The sequence below is a fragment of the Hyaena hyaena genome, unplaced genomic scaffold (genome assembly GCF_003009895.1).
Source record: "Hyaena hyaena isolate Hyena2069 unplaced genomic scaffold, ASM300989v1 scaffold_296, whole genome shotgun sequence".
Lineage (NCBI taxonomy): Eukaryota > Metazoa > Chordata > Mammalia > Carnivora > Hyaenidae > Hyaena > Hyaena hyaena.
This window is the reverse complement of record NW_024080931.1, coordinates 1,150,822-1,168,186: the sequence shown is the minus strand read 5'-3', so window position 1 is coordinate 1,168,186 and position 17,365 is coordinate 1,150,822. Positions and strand designations below refer to the sequence as shown.

Here is a 17,365-nt window from a genome sequence, read left to right as displayed (position 1 = left end):
CCCCCCCCGCAGCACACGTCCCCTCCCCCTCACCCGCAGCACGGCACATGCGGCTGTCACTCCACGTTCACTCCACGGCTCCCACGGGACGCCCGCCGCCTGAGGTCGGTGAAGGCTCCGGCTCCGAGTGGCCCGAGTAAACATCAAGCAGGAAACTCTGAAACTCTCCGCTACTGACCCGCCGGGAAATGCCGGGCTCCTGCCCCTAGAACGTGGCCGAGGCGCAGAGAAGGGCCGGTTAACCCCCGCCTTCGTCTCGTGGGGATTTCGCGGTTTGCGCACTTGCCCACCGCGGGGGGGGGGGGGGGGGGGGGGATCACCCGCGATGTTGCTCTGCAGTCCGGCCCCCACCCCGCCCCCATTGCCTTGAAGTCCGCATTCGGGTTTAGCAAGTGAGATAACATGATGCCAAGGACATCAGAAAGCTTTCCTGTCCTTCAATGCTTACCCTTATCTTAGGGTTCGGATAGCTCTTCACTGGGGCATATAAATGCCTTCTAAAGTCCAAAATTATGAAAACAAAAAAAAATTGTAAATACCAATATTCTGGGGAGGGGCATGAGGGGGTTAACCTACAGGAAGGGCTGAGTGAGTGATGCCGGACCCCTTCCTCTGCCAGGGTTGGGACCGAGGAGGAGGGAGAGCCCGATCAAGGGCACTGAGGCTCCCGAGGGTCATCGGCAGGGAGAAGTCCGGAGTCAAACCTCCCCCCTTCATACACCTGCTGTGTATGGAACGCGCCGTGTGCCCCAAAGGCTGGGTACCTATTGTGACCGGGGATCCCTAAAGCCAAGCCATGGCCTTAAAAAGCCAACAGGGTGGGTACAGAGGAAGCGAGGAAGTAAGAAAGATCCGGAGGCTTAGGGAGATGATGGCACCAGCATCCAGAGGGGACAGTGATTCAGGGACTCCCCACCCACACACACACTGCTGGCATCGGGACTGGATCACTGTCTGGGGTGGGGGCGCCATAGGGGGCGGGGGGGGGCACTGAGCAGCTTTCCCGGCCCCCCACCCCCTCCATGCTGGACCCCGGTCCTTCCTTCCGGGCAGGGCACACAGTTGGCCCTCGTTAAATTTTTGTTATGTGAATAAATGATTGATCCATTGAGAAAAACCAATGGGATGTCACAACCAATGAGATGTGAACTTGGAAGGAAGGGGGGTGTTTTAGTCACTGTGAGGCTAATGCCCAGCATCGTGCCTGGCACACGGAAGGCTCACTTTAGGCCTCCATTCTCTGAGTTGCCAACACCTTCTTGCTGTATTTACTATAAACAAAATCCTTCACCATAGCCTCCCCCCCCGCGACTCCCCAGTCCCTGCACCACCTGCGCCATCCCCTCCCTTCCCCCCCTCTCCCCCTCACTCACTCTGCTCTAGTCACATGGGCTTCCTCCCCGTTCCCACAACAAGCCACAGGATACTAGATACTACCCCAGGACGTTTGTACGTGCTGTTTCTTCAGCCTCAAATACCTTTCCCGCAGGTCTTCTCATGCTTGGTTCTTTCTCATCCTTCAGGGCTGTACTTAAACGTCACCTTCTTAAGGGGTGCCTGGCTGGCTCAGTAGGTAGAGCATGTAGCTCTTCATCTTGGGGTCCTGAGTGTAAAAGCCCCCACACTGGGTTTAGAACTCACTTTAAAAAACTCACCTTGGGGCGCCTGGGGGGCTCAGTCGGTTAAGCGTCTGACTTCGGCTCAGGTCAAGATCTCACGCCGCATTGGGCTCTGTGCTGACAGCTCAGAGCCTGGAGCCTGCTTCAGATTCTGTGTCTCCCTCTCTCTCTGACCCTCCCCTGCTCACGCTGTCTCTCTCAGAAATAAATAAAACATTAAAAAAAAAAAAAACCACTTCTCCTTAAAGGAGGCTTTTCCAGTCCTCGGCTGCCTTTCACCCATGGTTACAGTTAGGTTCTCGGTAGCACTTGCCCATTTATGTGTTTATTTGTTTATGCATTTATGGTCTAGCTTGTTTGGCGCTGTTTCCCTAGCTCCTAAACCCGTGGTGAGCACAGGGGAGGCGCTTGGTGAGTAAGAGTGATTGTGTACACTTTCCTACGCGCTGGGACCCAGCAGAGAACAAAGGAAGCCCCTTTCTAGCCCATAAGGCCCTGGGGGTGGAGAGCAGAGAAATGAAGGAAGACAAAAATACAGGTGAACAAACAAGAAAATTTCAATCAGTGAAAACAGTGATGTCACAAAGGCCTTTGGGGCCCCTGTGGGGGTGGGACAGGGGTCACACACCACCTCGCAGCCATCTGGGCTGGCTCACAAATATCAAACACTTATGAGCATGTGAAGACATCCGGAGTCCGGGGGTGGGGGGGGAGGGGAATCAGTTCTAGGCAGTGGGAACAGCAAGTGCAAAGGCCCTGAGGTGGGAACCGGTTTGGCTCAATTAATATTCAGCGAATAAATGACTGCTAGAAGATTCTAGAAGGAGCGCAGAGCTGCTCAAATTTGTCTGTGGAGGGCTTGGAGGGTGGGTGGGAGGTTGCCAGCTCCCGGGGGAAGGCAGCTGCTGGCAGAGAGACAACCGACCTCTGCAAAGGCCTGGGCTGTTCCTCCCGGGACTGTTCTGTCCCAAGAGCAGACGGGACCCAGTCGGGGGTCCTGCGCTCTCCTGGAGCCCAACATCCCGGGACTCAGAGGAGAAACAGTCCCTGAAAGTAGGGGAGAGGTCATGGCAGAGCTGAGGCACCCCAGACTTTGGCCTTTGCCCACTGGCGGCTAGAAAAGCACAAAACATCAAGATAACGGTCTTCCCTCCCCTCCCCCAGCCTGCCCTGGTATCACTGGCCCTTCGCCCTGTCCATCTTGCCTGGCCCCCAATCGGCACCCAGGGATGGGCTGGGAACTCCGGAGGCTATTTCAGCATCTTTTGGGGGTGGTTACAGAGCCGCAGAGAGGAGCGCACGGAGCCCGGGAGCCCGGTTGTGGGGTGAGCTCCGGATCTGAGCAGACTCGGGGAGCGGCCTGAAGCAGAGCTGGCTGGCCTCATGAATGGGGATTTGGCAGCTGGGAAGGTGAGCCGGGCGGGCCCGTGGCCGCGGCCTGGGAGAGGGAGGCCTAGCCCGGAAATGCTCCCCAGGCTCCCAGAGGTGGAAGGAGCCTCCCACTGTCCAGATGGGAAGACCGAGGCTCGGAGAAAGCATATCATGCCTGAAATCACGCGTTCATCCCGGGGCTGCTCTTGTCTTTCCTCCAGGAGGGGAGAGTTGGGATGGGAGGGGGGAGAGGGGACTAGTCTCCTCGGCCCCACAGGGGCTTGGCCGGGCTGATCACCCCACCCAGGAACCTTCTAGCACTTTTAAAGAACCGGCTCCCATGTCCCGGGAGAGCCGGTGGGGCCCGCAGCCCATCTGGAGAAGGGAGATCCAGGGGCAGCGGTGAGCCGGGCCGGGGGCTGAGCGGGGGGTGGGCTTGAGGCCCGTGGACGTGGGGCCGTGTGCAGAAGGCGGGTGGGAGGAGAGGGGGCTGTGTGACGCTCACGCCTGTCCCCTCCTTGCCCCAGATGGCTTCCTCCACTGGTCCCCTGGGCCCCATCGGCAGCCTGGAGCTCCTGGACCTGCTGTTTGACCGTCAGGATGGCGTCCTGAGACACGTAGAGCTGGGCGAGGACTGGGGCCGCCTCGACGACCCGGTGAGGACGCGCCAGGCCTCGGAGCCGAGCCTCACTCGGCTTGGGGCGGCGTTCAGGGCTCACGGTGCTCGCCCTCAGCGAAGCACATCCTTGTGTGTTGAGCCTCTCAGCTACTCTGAGGAGTGGACGACGTTAGCTGCTTGTTAGAAGCGGGGAAGCCGAGGCCCAGAGAGGGGCAGTAACTGGTCCGGGGTCGCACAGCTGTGTGGGGGTGGGTTCGAACCCCCACTCGGGGCTCGGGTGGTGCCCATGCTACGCGATTGTGCTGAGGCTCCGAGAACCGCAGAGGAAGCAGCACTGGCTCCTCTGTCTGGCAGAAAGGGTAAGTGAGGCCCAGAGAGGAACAGCGGCTTGCCCAGCGTCACACAGCGATCAGGAACAAAGCAGGGACGGGTTGTATGCAAGTACGTTCATTTATTGTTGGGGGAGAGAGAGCAAGCAGGGGAGGGGCAGAGAGAGAGGGAGACACAGAATCCGAAGCAGCTCCAGGCCCCGAGCTGTCAGCACAGAGCCCGACGCGGGGCTCGAACCCACGAACCGGGAGATCGTGACCTGAGCCGAAGCCGGACGCTCAACCGACTGAGCCCCCGGGCGCCCGGGAGTAGAGGTTTTACTTCCCACCCTGTCTCCCTGTCCCGGCAGGTCCTGCCCGGCCCGGACCCTGATGACTTCCTAAACTCCATCCTGGCCTCCGGAGACTCGCTGCCCAGCTCCCCCATCTGGTCTCCCGCAGCCAGCGACAGCGGCATCTCCGAGGACCTGCCCTCTGACCCCCAGGACAGCCCTCCGCGCGGTGGGGCGGCCACCACCCCCCCGGGCCGCCATTCTGTGGGGCCGGGGGAGCTGCCCTGCCCCCCCTACCGCCCTGGACCCCCCTGCCTCGCCGCCGCCCCCGGACCAGTTCCCCAAGTGCTGGACGCGTCTGTGGCCATAGACTTGGGTGGGTTCTGCACCGTCGTTCGCTGCCCCTGCCTTGATCCCAGCGCTGTCGCGGGCCCATTTCCAGGACGGTGAAACGGAGTCCCCGTGAGGCGAAGCGAGGAGTCAGAGCTGCTGAGCCGGGGCAGCCCCGAAGGCTGGGTCCCGCTCCGGGCCCCATGCCCTCAGCCTCGTCTTTGGGGCTCCTGTGCCAGGATCATACTAGTAGCTGTTCAGTGAGAGCGCGAGAGGTCCGGGACCCCGGGCCTCAGAGGCTCCCCCTGGATGTGGGGACGACGGGCCTGTTGCAGAAGACACCCCTCCCCCCGGCAGGCCGTCCTCTGTCCCTTCGGCTCTCATTAGACTCATTGGAGAGTCAACACAACTGAAGCTCAGAGACGTTTAGTCACTGAACCGAGGCCGCTCAGCTCTGCACAGGACCAAGAGCTACGTAACCCCGAAGTCTGTGCCTCCAGCCGCCGGGTTGCAGAGGGGAGGGAACCACAGGCGAATGAGACCCAGGTCCCTGGCCGCAGGGGGAGATGAGGCGAAGCTGGCTGGAGACAGCCTACAGTCCTGGGCAGTCACGGCCGCTCCTTCCTGGGTGGGCGGTGGGTCCCTCAACAACGTCCTGATGAATCGGCCTCCCGTTTTCCATCAGAGGGAAGACCAAGGCCCCCGGTTGGGACTGTTCCCTTCAACCCAGGCCTTGGGGCGCTACCGTGTCGTGGTCAATCCTGGTGGCCTTCCTGGAGGAGACAGGTTGATGCTGGAAGCTCAGGGGCCCCCACGTGACCGCTCCGTGTCTTTGTCTCCATCTGCCCTGGTCAGAAATGTGGAGCCCGGGCCTCTGTCGCGAGGAGCAGACGGAGCTAGCTGACCCTCCCCCGTGCTGCAGCCTCACCGTGAAAGACCTCCTCCTCTCCGGCAGCGGCGCAGACCCGGTGAGCAGCCCCGACCCCAGGCCCTGGAGCCTCGGCGCTTGGAGGGCTGCTAGGGGTCACAAGGCCCCCGTGCGTCCATTTCAGAGACGGCAAGACTGAGTCACACACAGGGTGGGGCGCTTGCCGTCGCGGTAGTAATAATAACATTTTTTCAAATAGCTAAAACCTATGAAGTACCTACTATTGGCCAGACATTCTTCTAGATGCTTTAAAGGTATCATCTTTTATTGTTATTATTATTATTAGAGAGAGAGAGAGCAGGGGAGAGGGGCAGAGGGAGAGGAGAGAGAGCCCCAAGCAGGCTCCACACTCAGCATGGAGCCCAACACACGGCTCGATCACACGTCCCTGGGATTGTGACCTGAGCTGAAATCAAGAGTCGGACGCTCAACCGACGGAGCCTCCAGGCTCATCAATGTATCATCTTTCAATTCACAGCAACCCTAAAGGTTGGGGCTCTTGTTATATTCATTTTGCCTTTGAGGAAAGGGGCACAGAGAGGGTCAGTAATTTGCCTTAAGCCACACAGCAGCCCCACTGGCTCAGTCCCTGGGCTGGCCTGTTGGGCCGTTGCACACTGACCAAGGGCCATCTGTCTTTCCAACGGCTTCGAGTGCCCGTAAGCCAGGCCTGACAACCCACTCAGTGCCCCGTTTCGGGGCCGAGGAAGTGGTTGGGCTGATCAGTGGGCTGGAATTCTAGGTCCAGAATGTGCCCTTCCACAGGGTGACATTTCTAAGACGTTGGCACTGTGAGAACAAAATTCTTTCCTTTTTTAAAGTTTATTTATTTCTGAGAGAGACAGACAGGTGAGCAGGGGAGGGTCAGAGAGAGAGGGAGGCGCAGAATCGGAAACAGCCTCCAGGCTCCGAGCTGTCAGCACAGAGCCCGACGCGGGGCTCGAACCCACGGACCGTGAGATCATGACCTGAGCTGAAGCTGGAAGCTTAACCGACGGAGCCCCCCAGGCGCCCCTGTATTTTGTAACTTGAGGGTTTATTGTGGTGATTGCCTGATATCATGGCGTGTGTGTTGGGGGCGGGGGGGACCCCATCCGTTTCACAGCTGTGTGGTGCTCCCCCCTCCGCTCTGTGGGTCACACTCGCCGCTGCAGCCAGACTGCGGGGCGTTTCAGAGCCCAGAACTGCCCGGCCTAGAGCAGGTGGGTTGGAGTCAAAGGAGTGTAGGAGAAGCGGAAGAAGAGCCTGCGTGGACGCTCCGCGCGAGGGTGCCTGTGGGATGGGCTCGTCTCGGCCCTAGTGCAGCGGGGCCCCCACAGCGGAAGAGCCGCTAGGGCCTCGGGCCTGGGGTCGTTTCCCAGAGGCTGTTCCGCGGCCCCTACAGCCATGGCCCCACTTCCCCCCCAGCACCAGCGCCCCCTGGCGGCCCCTCGCCTGCCGCGGCCTGCGACCGAGCCCCGCCGCGACCTGCAGGAGCTGGTGCTGACGGAGGACGAGAAGAAGCTCCTGGCCAAGGAAGGCCTCACCCTGCCCACCCAGCTGCCCCTCACCAAGGTGAGCCGGGGCCCCGCGCCCACCCAGCTGCCCCTCACCGAGGCGGGCCGGGGGCCCTGGCTCCGCCCCCCCCCCGCCTGCAGCGCCTGCCCTGAGTCTCCCGCGGGGCCCCGCCTGCACAAGAGCTAGGACCTCCGGGAACCGAGGGGGGACTTACGGGCAGCCGCGGGTCGCGCCCTGGGGTCACGCTTCATCCTAGCCCCCCGCCTGCCGGGGCTCACAAAGGGGCGACCGGCGCCCCCCTGGACGTCCCGTATTCCCCCGGGCGGTGCCGCATTCTGTGCTTGTTTGAACCGGTCGCTAACATTTCTCCGGCCAGGAGCCTTCCCACACCGAGTCCACGACTGTGGCCCCCGTGCGCCCACCCCTCCACGCGCGGCTAGCTCGCCGCAGCCCCCCACCCAGCCTGGTTCACTCCCTGTCGAGACCTGGGTTTGAGGCGCTGTTCCCAGGCGCGGCCGGGAGGTGGCGCAACCGCACCAGCGCGCAGCGTCTGGGAGCCAGTTCCGACCTGGGGCTGGGATCTGGGCAAATCCTCAGGACCCAGGACCCCCCCCTCCCGCCCCCCCCACCCCGGGAAACTTTGCACGAGTTCAGGGGGAGGAGAGCCGTCTTCAGTCTCGGGGGTCTTGCCCCCGGATCCCTGGGTCTAGGGGGGCTCCCACGGGAAGAGCAGGGGTGAGGCGGGGGGCTCCAGACAGCATGGCTGGACCCCCCTCTCCGTGTCACTGCGCAGTATGAGGAGCGAGTGCTGAAAAAAATCCGCCGGAAAATCCGGAACAAGCAGTCGGCCCAAGAGAGCCGGAAGAAGAAGAAGGAATATATTGACGGCTTGGAAACTCGGTAAGGCTGGGGTCCGGGAGGCCCTGGGCAAGGGCACCGGGGAGAGCCGTGCCAGGGGGCTAAGGTCACACTTTTGGGGGGGGGGCGACAGAATTAGAGGTTTTCTTCCTCGAGGAGCGGTCATTTGTCGTGCGAATTACAAGGATAGGGAGACGCCTAGAGATGGCAGAGGTCGGTCTCGGGGTCCCTTTATCCCCTAGAGCGTGAGGCCCCGAGAAAGGAGAACGTATTTCCCATCTGTCCTGGCGCCCTGCCTGAAGACGGGGTGCTTACCGCCCTGTGTGGGCATCACGGGTCCTCAGAGCTGCCGTGGCCTCCTTGATTGTGTGTGGCAGGGACAGAGGGGAGAGCATTCTTGGCAGAACTTTCCTGCTTTCGTCTAATCTCCTCTCTCTCAACTCATTTAAGGGGACAGGCTCCTTTTTCTTCTTTAACAGAAGCATAGCAGTGGGCAAGCGCCCTTTCTAAACCGGGGCTGACCTGACGGGGGTTACAGGTCGGCCTGGGGGTCTTGTTTCTTCCCAAGTGGGTTCCGAGATGCCGTCCTTGTCTGGGAAGCTGTGCGTTGCAAGTGTGTCGACATCCGGTGGTTCCTAGTTCTCTCGTTTTAGTTTGCTGAGCTGTGTGCTATCAGCATCATACTCATTTTTTTTTAAAATATGTTTTTATTTATTTCTAGGAGAGAGAGAGAGAGAGAGAGCGTGAGCAGGGGAGGGTCAGAGAGAGAGGGAGACACAGACTGAAACAGGCTCCAGGCTCCGAGCTGGCAGTCAGCACAGAGCCCGACGCGGGGCTCGAACCCATGAACCATGAGATCATGACCTGAGCCGAAGTCAGACACTTAACCGACTGAGGCCCCCAGGCGCCCTATCTTCTTGATTAATCTTGCTAGAGACTTATTTATTGAAGTATTCTTTTCAAAGCGTGGCTTTCTGCCTTTTACCTCCCACCCACCTGTACTTTTATATTCTAGTTCTTTTCGTTTCTGCTCTTAGCTTTGGTATCCCCCCCCCCGTGATGTTTTATTTGGGGGGAGTGGCTGTGTTGCTCTCTTGCTAAGTTTTAATATGTGTGCGTCTAGCTTGCTGAGCTGGACAAAGGTGGGTGAAGGTCTGTTCCTCTCGGTACTGTGTCGGCTGCACCTCCTGAGTGGCGATTTACACAATTGTCGTTACCATCTGGTCTTTGAGTCTTCCCTAATTGATGTCCCGGAATCTTTTTTTATCCTGTGAATCATCCAGAAGGAGGGCCTTTCAGTGGGGGAGTGCATTCTCTTTGTGGGACATAGCCTCACGCTGGGATTTGAGTATTTCCGTCCCACATCTGGGTGGTCTGGGCCAGACGCAGATGGATGCAGGTAGGAAAGGTGGGCCCCCCAGCCTGCACCTGGGAGCCCCTGGATGGATTGTCTTAGTCCATCGTCTTATTCCCCAGATGGAATCTGCGAAGCCCCTGATCAACTTCATTTCAAGTTGTTCTCCCAAATGCTCTGTGAACTAGGTTAATTGTAGCCCCATTTCACAGGTGAGGGGACTGAGGTCAGAAGGTAGAGTGGCTTGAAGTCACAGGGAGGGTGCGGATTGTAACCTGGTTTCCCTTGGAGTCCCCGTCATCTTACCACTCAGTCTTCTGGAAGCATCGCTGCCCGAGTTTGGCATTCCACTCCCCATCCTGGGGGCCCAGACCGGAGCGAAGCCCCCACATCCGTGCAGACATGGGGTCTAGGAGCCAGGCAGACCTGGCTTCGCATCTGGGCCCTGTCCGCAGACTCACTGGGTGACTTGATGAGTGACCCCCCCCTCTCTGGCCGTGGGTTCCCTGCCTGTAAAGTGGGGCCCCACAGGGAGACGTCAGCTGAGCTACTTGGTGACATGCGTATTGTGAATGTCACTGTGACATTGTCCCTGCAGGATGTCAGCCTGCACTGCCCAGAACCAGGAGCTTCAGAGGAAGGTCTTGCATCTCGAGAAGCAGAATCTGTGAGTCTTGGTCCAGCTGTGGCAGAGGGACAGGGGGAGGCCGGGGGGAGGGGGGGCAGCCCCCAGAGTCCCTTGCAGGAGGGGTGGGCAATGTGGGGGACAGCCTCTGTGATGGCCAAGCAGAGCAGGGGGTAAGGGCTCCACCTAGCAGGGGTGCAGCTGCAGAGAGGAGGGCACTTGGGATTGGGAGGGGTGTCTGTGGGGGAGGAAACGGCAGACGAACGGCCAGAGGCCCGGGGGCATGGTGTGCTGGAGAACCGCGTCCGGTTCCGTCAGAGGGGTGCAGGCATCCACTTAGTATTTATTTAGCATCTAGTCCGTGCCGGGCGTAGTTCTGGGCACTGGAACCACTCTCCCTCCTTAAAGAGCTCATGGTCTGGTGGGCGATGTACTCGAGACAAATGGAAACACATAAAAGATTATTCAAATAGTGCTAGCCACTGAGGAGAAGAGTGAAGCAGGGTGAAGGCCCTGGAGAGCGAGTGGGGGCAATTCTGGGCAGGGAGGTCAGATAAGATGACTTTGGAGATGAGACCTGATGGATGAGAAGGAAGCAGCTACGAAAAAAAAGATCGGGGGGAATAGTGTTTTTGGCACAGAGGGAACCAGCATGTGCAAAGGTCCTGGGGTAGCATTGGGCCCCAGTGTTGGAGGAACAGCCAGGAGGCCCGTGTGGCTGGAGCAGAGTAAGTGAGCGTGGGGGAGAGAGAGGGAGGAGGGGAGGACATGGAGGGGGTGGGGCAGGTCATGTGGGGGAGCCTTGGGGCCCATGGGGAGGACTTGACTCTTACCCCAGGGAGCTGGGAGTGCTGGGAGGGTTGAGAGATGCCCATTCACATCTGAAAAGTGCCATCTAGTTACTACTTGGAGCATGGACCCTAGGGGAGCAGGAGAGGCCTTGGGGGTCCAGATAGAGGCTGGGGCTGGGGTGCTGGTGAGAGATAATGGCGGCCTGGATCGCGGAGGTGGGGTGGCAGAGAAGTGAGTGGGTGCAAGTGGGTGGGATGTTCAAGGAGATTTATTGAAGCCAAGAGGGAGAGTCTGGAACTTTGAGGACCAGTGGGGCCATGAGGGATGAATGGGGTTCAGACATCAGCCAGGCTGGGGGACCCCAGAAATGGATGGGAACCAGATCACGGCCCCGTGGGGCTCAGCCAAGGCCTGCCCGTTCCCGCCAAGGTCCCTCCTGGAGCAGCTGAAGAAACTCCAGGCCATTGTGGTCCAGTCCACCAGCAAGTCGGCCCAGACAGGCACCTGCATCGCGGTAAGTCCTGGCCCCCAGGATAAAGGGGGTCCCCGGCCTTGGCAAAGGGGTCTGTGTGGGGGAGATGAGTGCAGCGCAAGCTTTGGTTGAAGGACCGTCCCATCTTCTGGGACTCGGTTTCTCTGCTCACAGGGAGGGGGGAGGGGGTGGCCTCTCTGCTCACAGGGAGGGGGAGGGGGTGGCCTCTCTGCTCACAGGGAGGGGGGATGGGGTGGCCCCTCTGCTCACAGGGAGGGGGAAGGGGGTGGCCTCTCTGCTCACAGGGAGGGGAGAGGGGGTGGCCTCTCTGCTCACAGGGAGGGGGATGGGGTGACCTCTCCCATCTCCGCCAGGTCCTGCTTCTCTCCTTCGCCCTCATCGTCCTGCCCTCCATTAGCCCTTTTGTTGCCAACAAAGCCGAAAGCGCTGGGGACTACGCACCTGTTCGAGGTAGGTGGGCCGGGGATGCTCTGCTCTCCGAAACGCTCCGGGCTGCCCCATGGGCACAATCCCCTTGGGTCTCCAGGCCCTTGTCCTGGGACTCTGGGGTGTGGTGGGGGAGCCCCTTGCTCCCTGAGGCTGGGGTTAGGGAACGGAGGGACTTCAAGCCCCAGCCCCAGCCCTCATGACCCTCCCAACCCTTGCTCAGTTTTCTCCAGAACTTTGCACAACGACGCTGCGTCCCGTGTGGCCCCCGACGCCACACCAGGCTCCGAGGCCCCAGGACCACTGCCCAAAGCTGGTGCATCCCCAGAAGGGCCTCCAGGCAGCCCCAGGGCGGACTGGGAATCTCAGGGCACGTCAGCTCTGGACAACTTGACGGAAGAGCTGGGCAACTCGACCCTGATCCCTGACAACTCGACGGAGAAGCTGAGTCGGACCACCCTGCTGGACTGGACTGCGGCCGAGCCAGCGCTCAGCCCTGGGCGCGTGGGATTGGAGGCGGCGGGGGAGGAGCTGTGAGCACCCTCCGGACGTGCCCCCAGGCCTTCCTGCTTAGGGGCCCTTCTGTGGACAGCGACAGGCATGGGGGTGAGGTGAGACCCTGGCGGAAGTGCCAGGATAGAGATGCGCGAACTCACAGCCATGCACTCACGGACCCAAGTACACACAGAACACGCTCAGACACAGGCAGCCGCAGGGCCACAAAGCCTGAGAGATACAGACCCAGGCAAAGGAAGAAACAGGCACATACAGAGTGATCCGCAGTCTCACACAGACACACGCACACGCCATGCCTCGACAACTCCCCTGCCCCGGGACTCCTTCCTGCCCCCTGCGCACAGGGAAGAGAAGGGTCTCTGCGGGGACCCTGGCCCCAGAGCCGTAGCCCACAGCCGCCCCTCTTTTCTACGATTGCAGTGATCCTTAATAAAGTATTTTGACAGAACACGTTGGCACAAAGCGGAGTCTAGGGCTCCTCGACTCCTGGACGGAGCGTCTGGGCCAGCCTGGGAAGGGGTATTGGGGTGCGGGCGCCCCGGACCCCACTAGGCTGGAAAGGCTGCCGGCCGGGCGCCGCGAGTGTCTTCAGCACCTTGGAGAGCGGCCGCGAGCAGAGCGCACGCGCGCCTGAAGCCCGAGGTCTCCGGGGACCCCAGGAGGCCCTTCATGGTGTCCTCGGAAGGTCTAGGACAGCTGCTTTCCTGGGGGCTGGAAGGGGGGGTGCTGCCCACCTCGCTCCATCGACGGATGAGGAGACTGAGGCATCGGAAGTGGAGGGATCTGATTGGAACCCGGCTGTGGCCGCGCTCTCCTAATGCGCGCTGCCCCGCCCGCTTTGCGCAGGTGCGGGGAGGTGGGGGTCCTGGCTGCAACGAGGTGAAGGCCGCCGGTAGCTCTTCTCAAGGGGCTCACAGCCCGGTAGCGGAGGGCGAATATTCAGGAACCATGCACATGAGCATGTAATCAGGAACGCCAGCTGCGCTGTGGCCCCCAGGCCTGGACTGCGGGGAGGCCCAGGCCGACTCTGCGGGGTGGGGGAAGGGAACCACGCTGTCGGCACCCCCTGCCCTCCCCACCTCCTCCCCGGGACTGGGACCCGGCACAAGGTTATGGGTGTTAAACACAGACTCGGATGCAAGAATTTCTGCTTTTATTGCATTGAAGAGTTTTCTGGAAGTCTGGAGGAAGCCAGGTGGACACACCTTTTTCTCCCTCTAGCCCCAGAGGCAGTGCAAGCCTCCATTGCCTGTGGCCCCCCCCCCATGAAGTCTGGCTCCTAAAAGTGGCTCTGCCTCCCTTACCTCTTGGACGGACCAAGAAGGCGATTTTGGGGGAGACAGGGGATTGGGGGTGTGAGGGCCCCGGGCAGAGGGAGTTAACTTTTGCGTGGGCTGGGAGCTAGGGAGGGCCTGGCCACTCCTCCCCAGAGCATCCTGAGTCAGGGGCCGGGGCACAGGGAGAAGCGGGTGCCTGGGGGTCAGCTCCAAGGTCTGTGTCCAGGGTGAAAGCGCTCCCCCCCAGGCCCACACCAGAGGCCCCTCGAGATAAAGAGACAGGCAGTGGGGGGTGGGCCTGCCTGGGGCCTGGAGCCCAGCTCTCAGCACCCTGAGGTTGCCCCCCACCCGCGAGGGGAGATACAGGTAACAGTGAAAACAGTAAGAAAAGACGACTCCACGGTTTCTACAAAACGCCCCGCCCTCCCCAGGCCCCCTGGTCAGCTGGGAACCTCTTCGGCCTTCACCCTTTTGGGGGGCCTGTGGGGTGCAGGACTGTCCAGCTGCTCCCTCTTGGGACTGGTAAGCCCCGAGCCATTGTGCTGGGTGCAGGGCTCGGCGGAAGGCTCGGGCTTGGGGCTGGCGGGTGCTGGGCCGTTGAGCTGGGTGGGCGCCTCCTCCTTGGGCTCCAGCTTGGGGGCAGGCGGGCGGGGCAGGGTGGGCAGCGCCCTCTCCAGCACCCGAGGGCCGTCCCAGGTGGGGATCTCCAGGCCCAGGTGTTCCATGAGCCTGGTCATGACCTCATCCACATAGCCATGGATACGCAGGTCGGCATGGCGGTCCTGCGGGGGCAAAGACGGGCTGGGCTCAGGCAGGGGTCTGGAGGGGAGGGAGGCTGGAGCGGGGCGCACGTCCGGTGGGCTCAGCACATACATGCTTGGTGGGCTGAAGGTTGACAATGACCAGTCGGCCTCCGCGGCGCTTGGTGGCAAGGGGCAGGTTCCCGCTGGGCCGGATTTGCAGGGAGGTGCCCAGAGTGACGGACAGGTCTGCGTTCCTGGGCCAGGAAGGGAGGGTCGGCCCGGGCCCCGTCCACCCCCACCCCTCCACAAAGGTCTCTGCAGCCCCACTCCTGCCCCACAGGCGGGGGAGGCCGCCAGCCCCTCCTGGCTCCAGCCCCCTGGCCCCACCCCCACCTCATGCTCCTGCAACACGCCCAGACCAGCCTGGTCAGCTCTTCCGCACCCTTCTCTGCAGTCAAGGGCGCCCACGGCCCCTGCCCCTTCCCATCTGCCAGAGCGGCCTCCCCACCCAGCCAGAAGCGGGACTGCGGATGCAGCCGTGACCTTCAGCACCCAGGGCTCATTGGACGGAGGTGTCCGCTCGCTGCAGCCTGTTTCCCCGCCTGTCGCCTGTCGCATGAGACCAGGGTGGGGTGGGTGTGTGAGAAGGCTCTGTCGCTAGCTGGGCCAGTGGGGCCCGGAGAGGGTCTGGGCTCAGCGGGGGGTCAGACCTGCTGGCCTCTTCGGCGAGGGTGAGGTCCCGGTCAGGCAGGGCGTCTTCCCAGTCCAGGATGGTGTCTTTTAGCTCCCCCCTGCAGTGGGGGAGGGGGAGTCAGACGGAGACGAGCCCCTGCGCCTGGAGCCCGGGCACAGTGAAGGGTCACTCACCTGCAGGCCCGCAGCCCCCTGGCCTTGGCCACAGTGCAGAGCCGGCCCGTGGCCTTGAGGCCCATACTGCCCACGACGACGTCCCGGACATACTGCCTGTGTTGAGGGAGGAAGAGGGGCCCGTGGGGGCCGGGTCAGCCCACCGCCTGCTCCCCAGGCGCCCATTCAGGGGTCCCGCCGGCACCGCTCTTGCTCTTTGCGGGGGAGTGTTGTCCCCAGGGAAACGGGGGCCACACCAGAGTCTCAGCACGAGGAAACATCCCAGAAACCCAGAGCGGGGGACGGGAGGCTTCCACCACTGGCCTGGCTGCACCCTGATGCCAAGAGCATGGAGACAGAAGGGTCAGGAGCGCTGCAGACAGAGGAGCCCGAGGAGACGTGATAACTACACGCAAAGCGTGACTCTGGGTTGGATCCCGGACCGGGAAACAAAAGAACCAGAAGCCACGGGGACCACAGGCCAGGCGCCAAGGCATCGCACTCCAGTCTTCCTTTACGGCGCCGCGGCCAAGGGGCAGAAGAGCGCAGTCCTGGGAGAGACAGGTCTGGCGGGCTGGGGGGGGCAGGCTGGGGGGATGACCAGCAGTCTGCTACTTCCTCCTCGACTGCACAGCAAGTACCAACACGCTGTGGCAAAATGGTAACAACTGTCGAACCTAGTCGGGATGGCGAGCGACGGCCCTGTGGATGGACTCTGGCCCCCAGCCTCCTGTTTACACAAATAAAGTTTTATTGGCACACGGCCATGCCCATTCCTTTCCGTGTGGTCTATGGCAGCTTTCACGCCACAAGAGCAGAGCTCACAGTCGTAACAGAGACTGTCTGGGCCACAGAGCTGAACACATGTTACCATCTGGCTCCTTCCAGAAAAGGCTTGCTGAGCCCTGGTCTAGGTGAAGCAGGAGTTCCTCCTACTAGTCTTGTGAGTCTTCTATAGATTTGAAAGTTTTCAAGATATATTAGGGGACAAAAATTTTTTTTTTGCAGTGGGGGGACCCGGCCTGTGCGGCCACTCAGCAGGCGGGCAGGAGACACATCCAGAAGGCTCCAGGAAGGGCTCTGGCTGGAGGGTGGGAGGGGGTGACCGAGCAGGTGGTCCTTCCTGTCAAACTCTGTTACGGGCTGAATTGTGTCCCCCAAAAAGATAGGGAGTACTGAGCCCCGAGACTTTAGGGCCTTATTTGGAAACAGGATCACTGCAGGTGTGCGGTTAAGATGAGCCCTAACCTAACAGGACTGACGTCCCTGTAAGAAAAGGCAGACACGCAGCGAGGAAGGGGGTGGCGTGAGGGGTGGGTGAGCGGAGGGGCACAAGACTCTGAGAAACATCCAGAAGACACCAGGAGGCAGACAGGAGCCTCCCCCACAGGGTTCCATGGGACCCATTCTGGACGTCTAGCTTCTGGGCTGGGAGCCAAGGGGCGCCCGGGGGGCTCTGTCGGTTAAGTCGACTTTGGCTCGGGTCACGATCTCACAGTTCACGGGTTGGAGCCCGGCGTAGGGCTCTGTGCTGACAGCCCCAGCCTCAGCTCTGGCCCAGCCCCGCCCCTCCCTGGGTCTCTGGCAATGTCACAAGCAACTCCCTCCCGGGGGGGAGGGGCACTCACGTCTTACACTTGGCGCATTCCTCCACGAACATGTTTCCGTGAAGCTCGGCCAGCTTGTCCCTGCGGAAGGAGAAAGGACACACTTGGCCACGGCACAGGGTTCCGTTCCCCTTCCTGAGGCTTCGGGCAGAGCGCTGAGCCCTCCTCCTCCAGGAAGCCTTCCCTAAGCTTCAACCCTAGGATCAGCAGGCTCCCTCCTTCCCGTGCCTCTGGCTGCTGATTCCACCGTCCACAACCTCACAGACGGGCGGCCCACCTCTCTGAGCCTGAGGCACTGCTGGCCCTCACGGCTGACCCCACCTTTGCACATGGCTGACCCCACCTTTGCACATGGGGGAGACCATTCGTTCAGAAAATCCAATCACAGTTATGTCGGAACCGCCCGCTGCTGAGTGTCACAGGGTGTGAAGTGTGGAAATTCTGATTCCCAGTTTGCAAAGGAAGAGCCTAAGGCGATGGGTGGCCCAGGGCCTGGGCTTTGGAGGCAGAAGAACAAGGGGTCAACTCCCAGCTCTGTGGCTTCCCAGCACTGTGACCTTGGGCAGGTCACTTAACCTCTATGTGCCTCAGTCCCCATCTGTGAAATGGGACCACAGTGTCTAACTTTTGGGCTATTTGGAAGAACAACGATCGGGTCTGGAAGGCTCTTCCCCTGGCTCCCTCTGTCCCCTCTCACAGGTCACAGCCTCCCTGACCTGTTAAAAGGCTGTGACTCCCGCCCAACCTTCCCGTTTGGTTTCATGCCAACATCACCACCTGACGCGGAATTTAATTGCGGATTTGTCTTGTCTTCTGCCTGTTTCCTACCCCCCCCCCCCCCCCCCCCCCCCCCCCCCCCCCCC

General features: G+C 61.1%; 2 protein-coding genes across 4 annotated transcripts in view; one reads left to right on the top strand and one right to left on the bottom strand.

Annotated features, from left to right (window-relative positions):
• Positions 1-12,479, top strand: part of CREB3L3 (cAMP responsive element binding protein 3 like 3) — a 25,598-nt gene extending 13,119 nt beyond the window's left edge. For 2 of the 3 annotated variants that reach the window (XM_039247590.1, XM_039247592.1), the window contains exons 2-11: positions 2,901-3,029; positions 3,518-3,646; positions 4,289-4,586; positions 5,396-5,508; positions 6,876-7,022; positions 7,759-7,865; positions 9,776-9,844; positions 11,024-11,108; positions 11,441-11,537; positions 11,737-12,479. In XM_039247590.1, coding sequence (XP_039103521.1) covers positions 3,003-3,029; positions 3,518-3,646; positions 4,289-4,586; positions 5,396-5,508; positions 6,876-7,022; positions 7,759-7,865; positions 9,776-9,844; positions 11,024-11,108; positions 11,441-11,537; positions 11,737-12,050 — 1,386 coding nt within the window. In that variant the 5' untranslated portion in view covers positions 2,901-3,002 and the 3' untranslated portion in view covers positions 12,051-12,479. Of the gene's footprint in view, positions 1-2,845; positions 3,030-3,517; positions 3,647-4,288; positions 4,587-5,395; positions 5,509-6,875; positions 7,023-7,758; positions 7,866-9,775; positions 9,845-11,023; positions 11,109-11,440; positions 11,538-11,736 lie in introns of those variants that run through there. The other variant, XM_039247591.1, reaches the window with a different exon arrangement.
• A 686-nt stretch (positions 12,480-13,165) lies between these two features.
• The window catches only part of SIRT6 (sirtuin 6), a 9,268-nt gene continuing 5,068 nt past the window's right edge, over positions 13,166-17,365 (bottom strand). The window contains exons 4-8 of the mRNA XM_039247602.1: positions 16,524-16,583; positions 14,917-15,012; positions 14,760-14,840; positions 14,180-14,303; positions 13,166-14,088 (exon numbers count right to left, since the gene is read on the bottom strand). Coding sequence (XP_039103533.1) covers positions 13,747-14,088; positions 14,180-14,303; positions 14,760-14,840; positions 14,917-15,012; positions 16,524-16,583 — 703 coding nt within the window. The 3' untranslated portion in view covers positions 13,166-13,746. The remainder of the gene's footprint in view (positions 14,089-14,179; positions 14,304-14,759; positions 14,841-14,916; positions 15,013-16,523; positions 16,584-17,365) is intronic.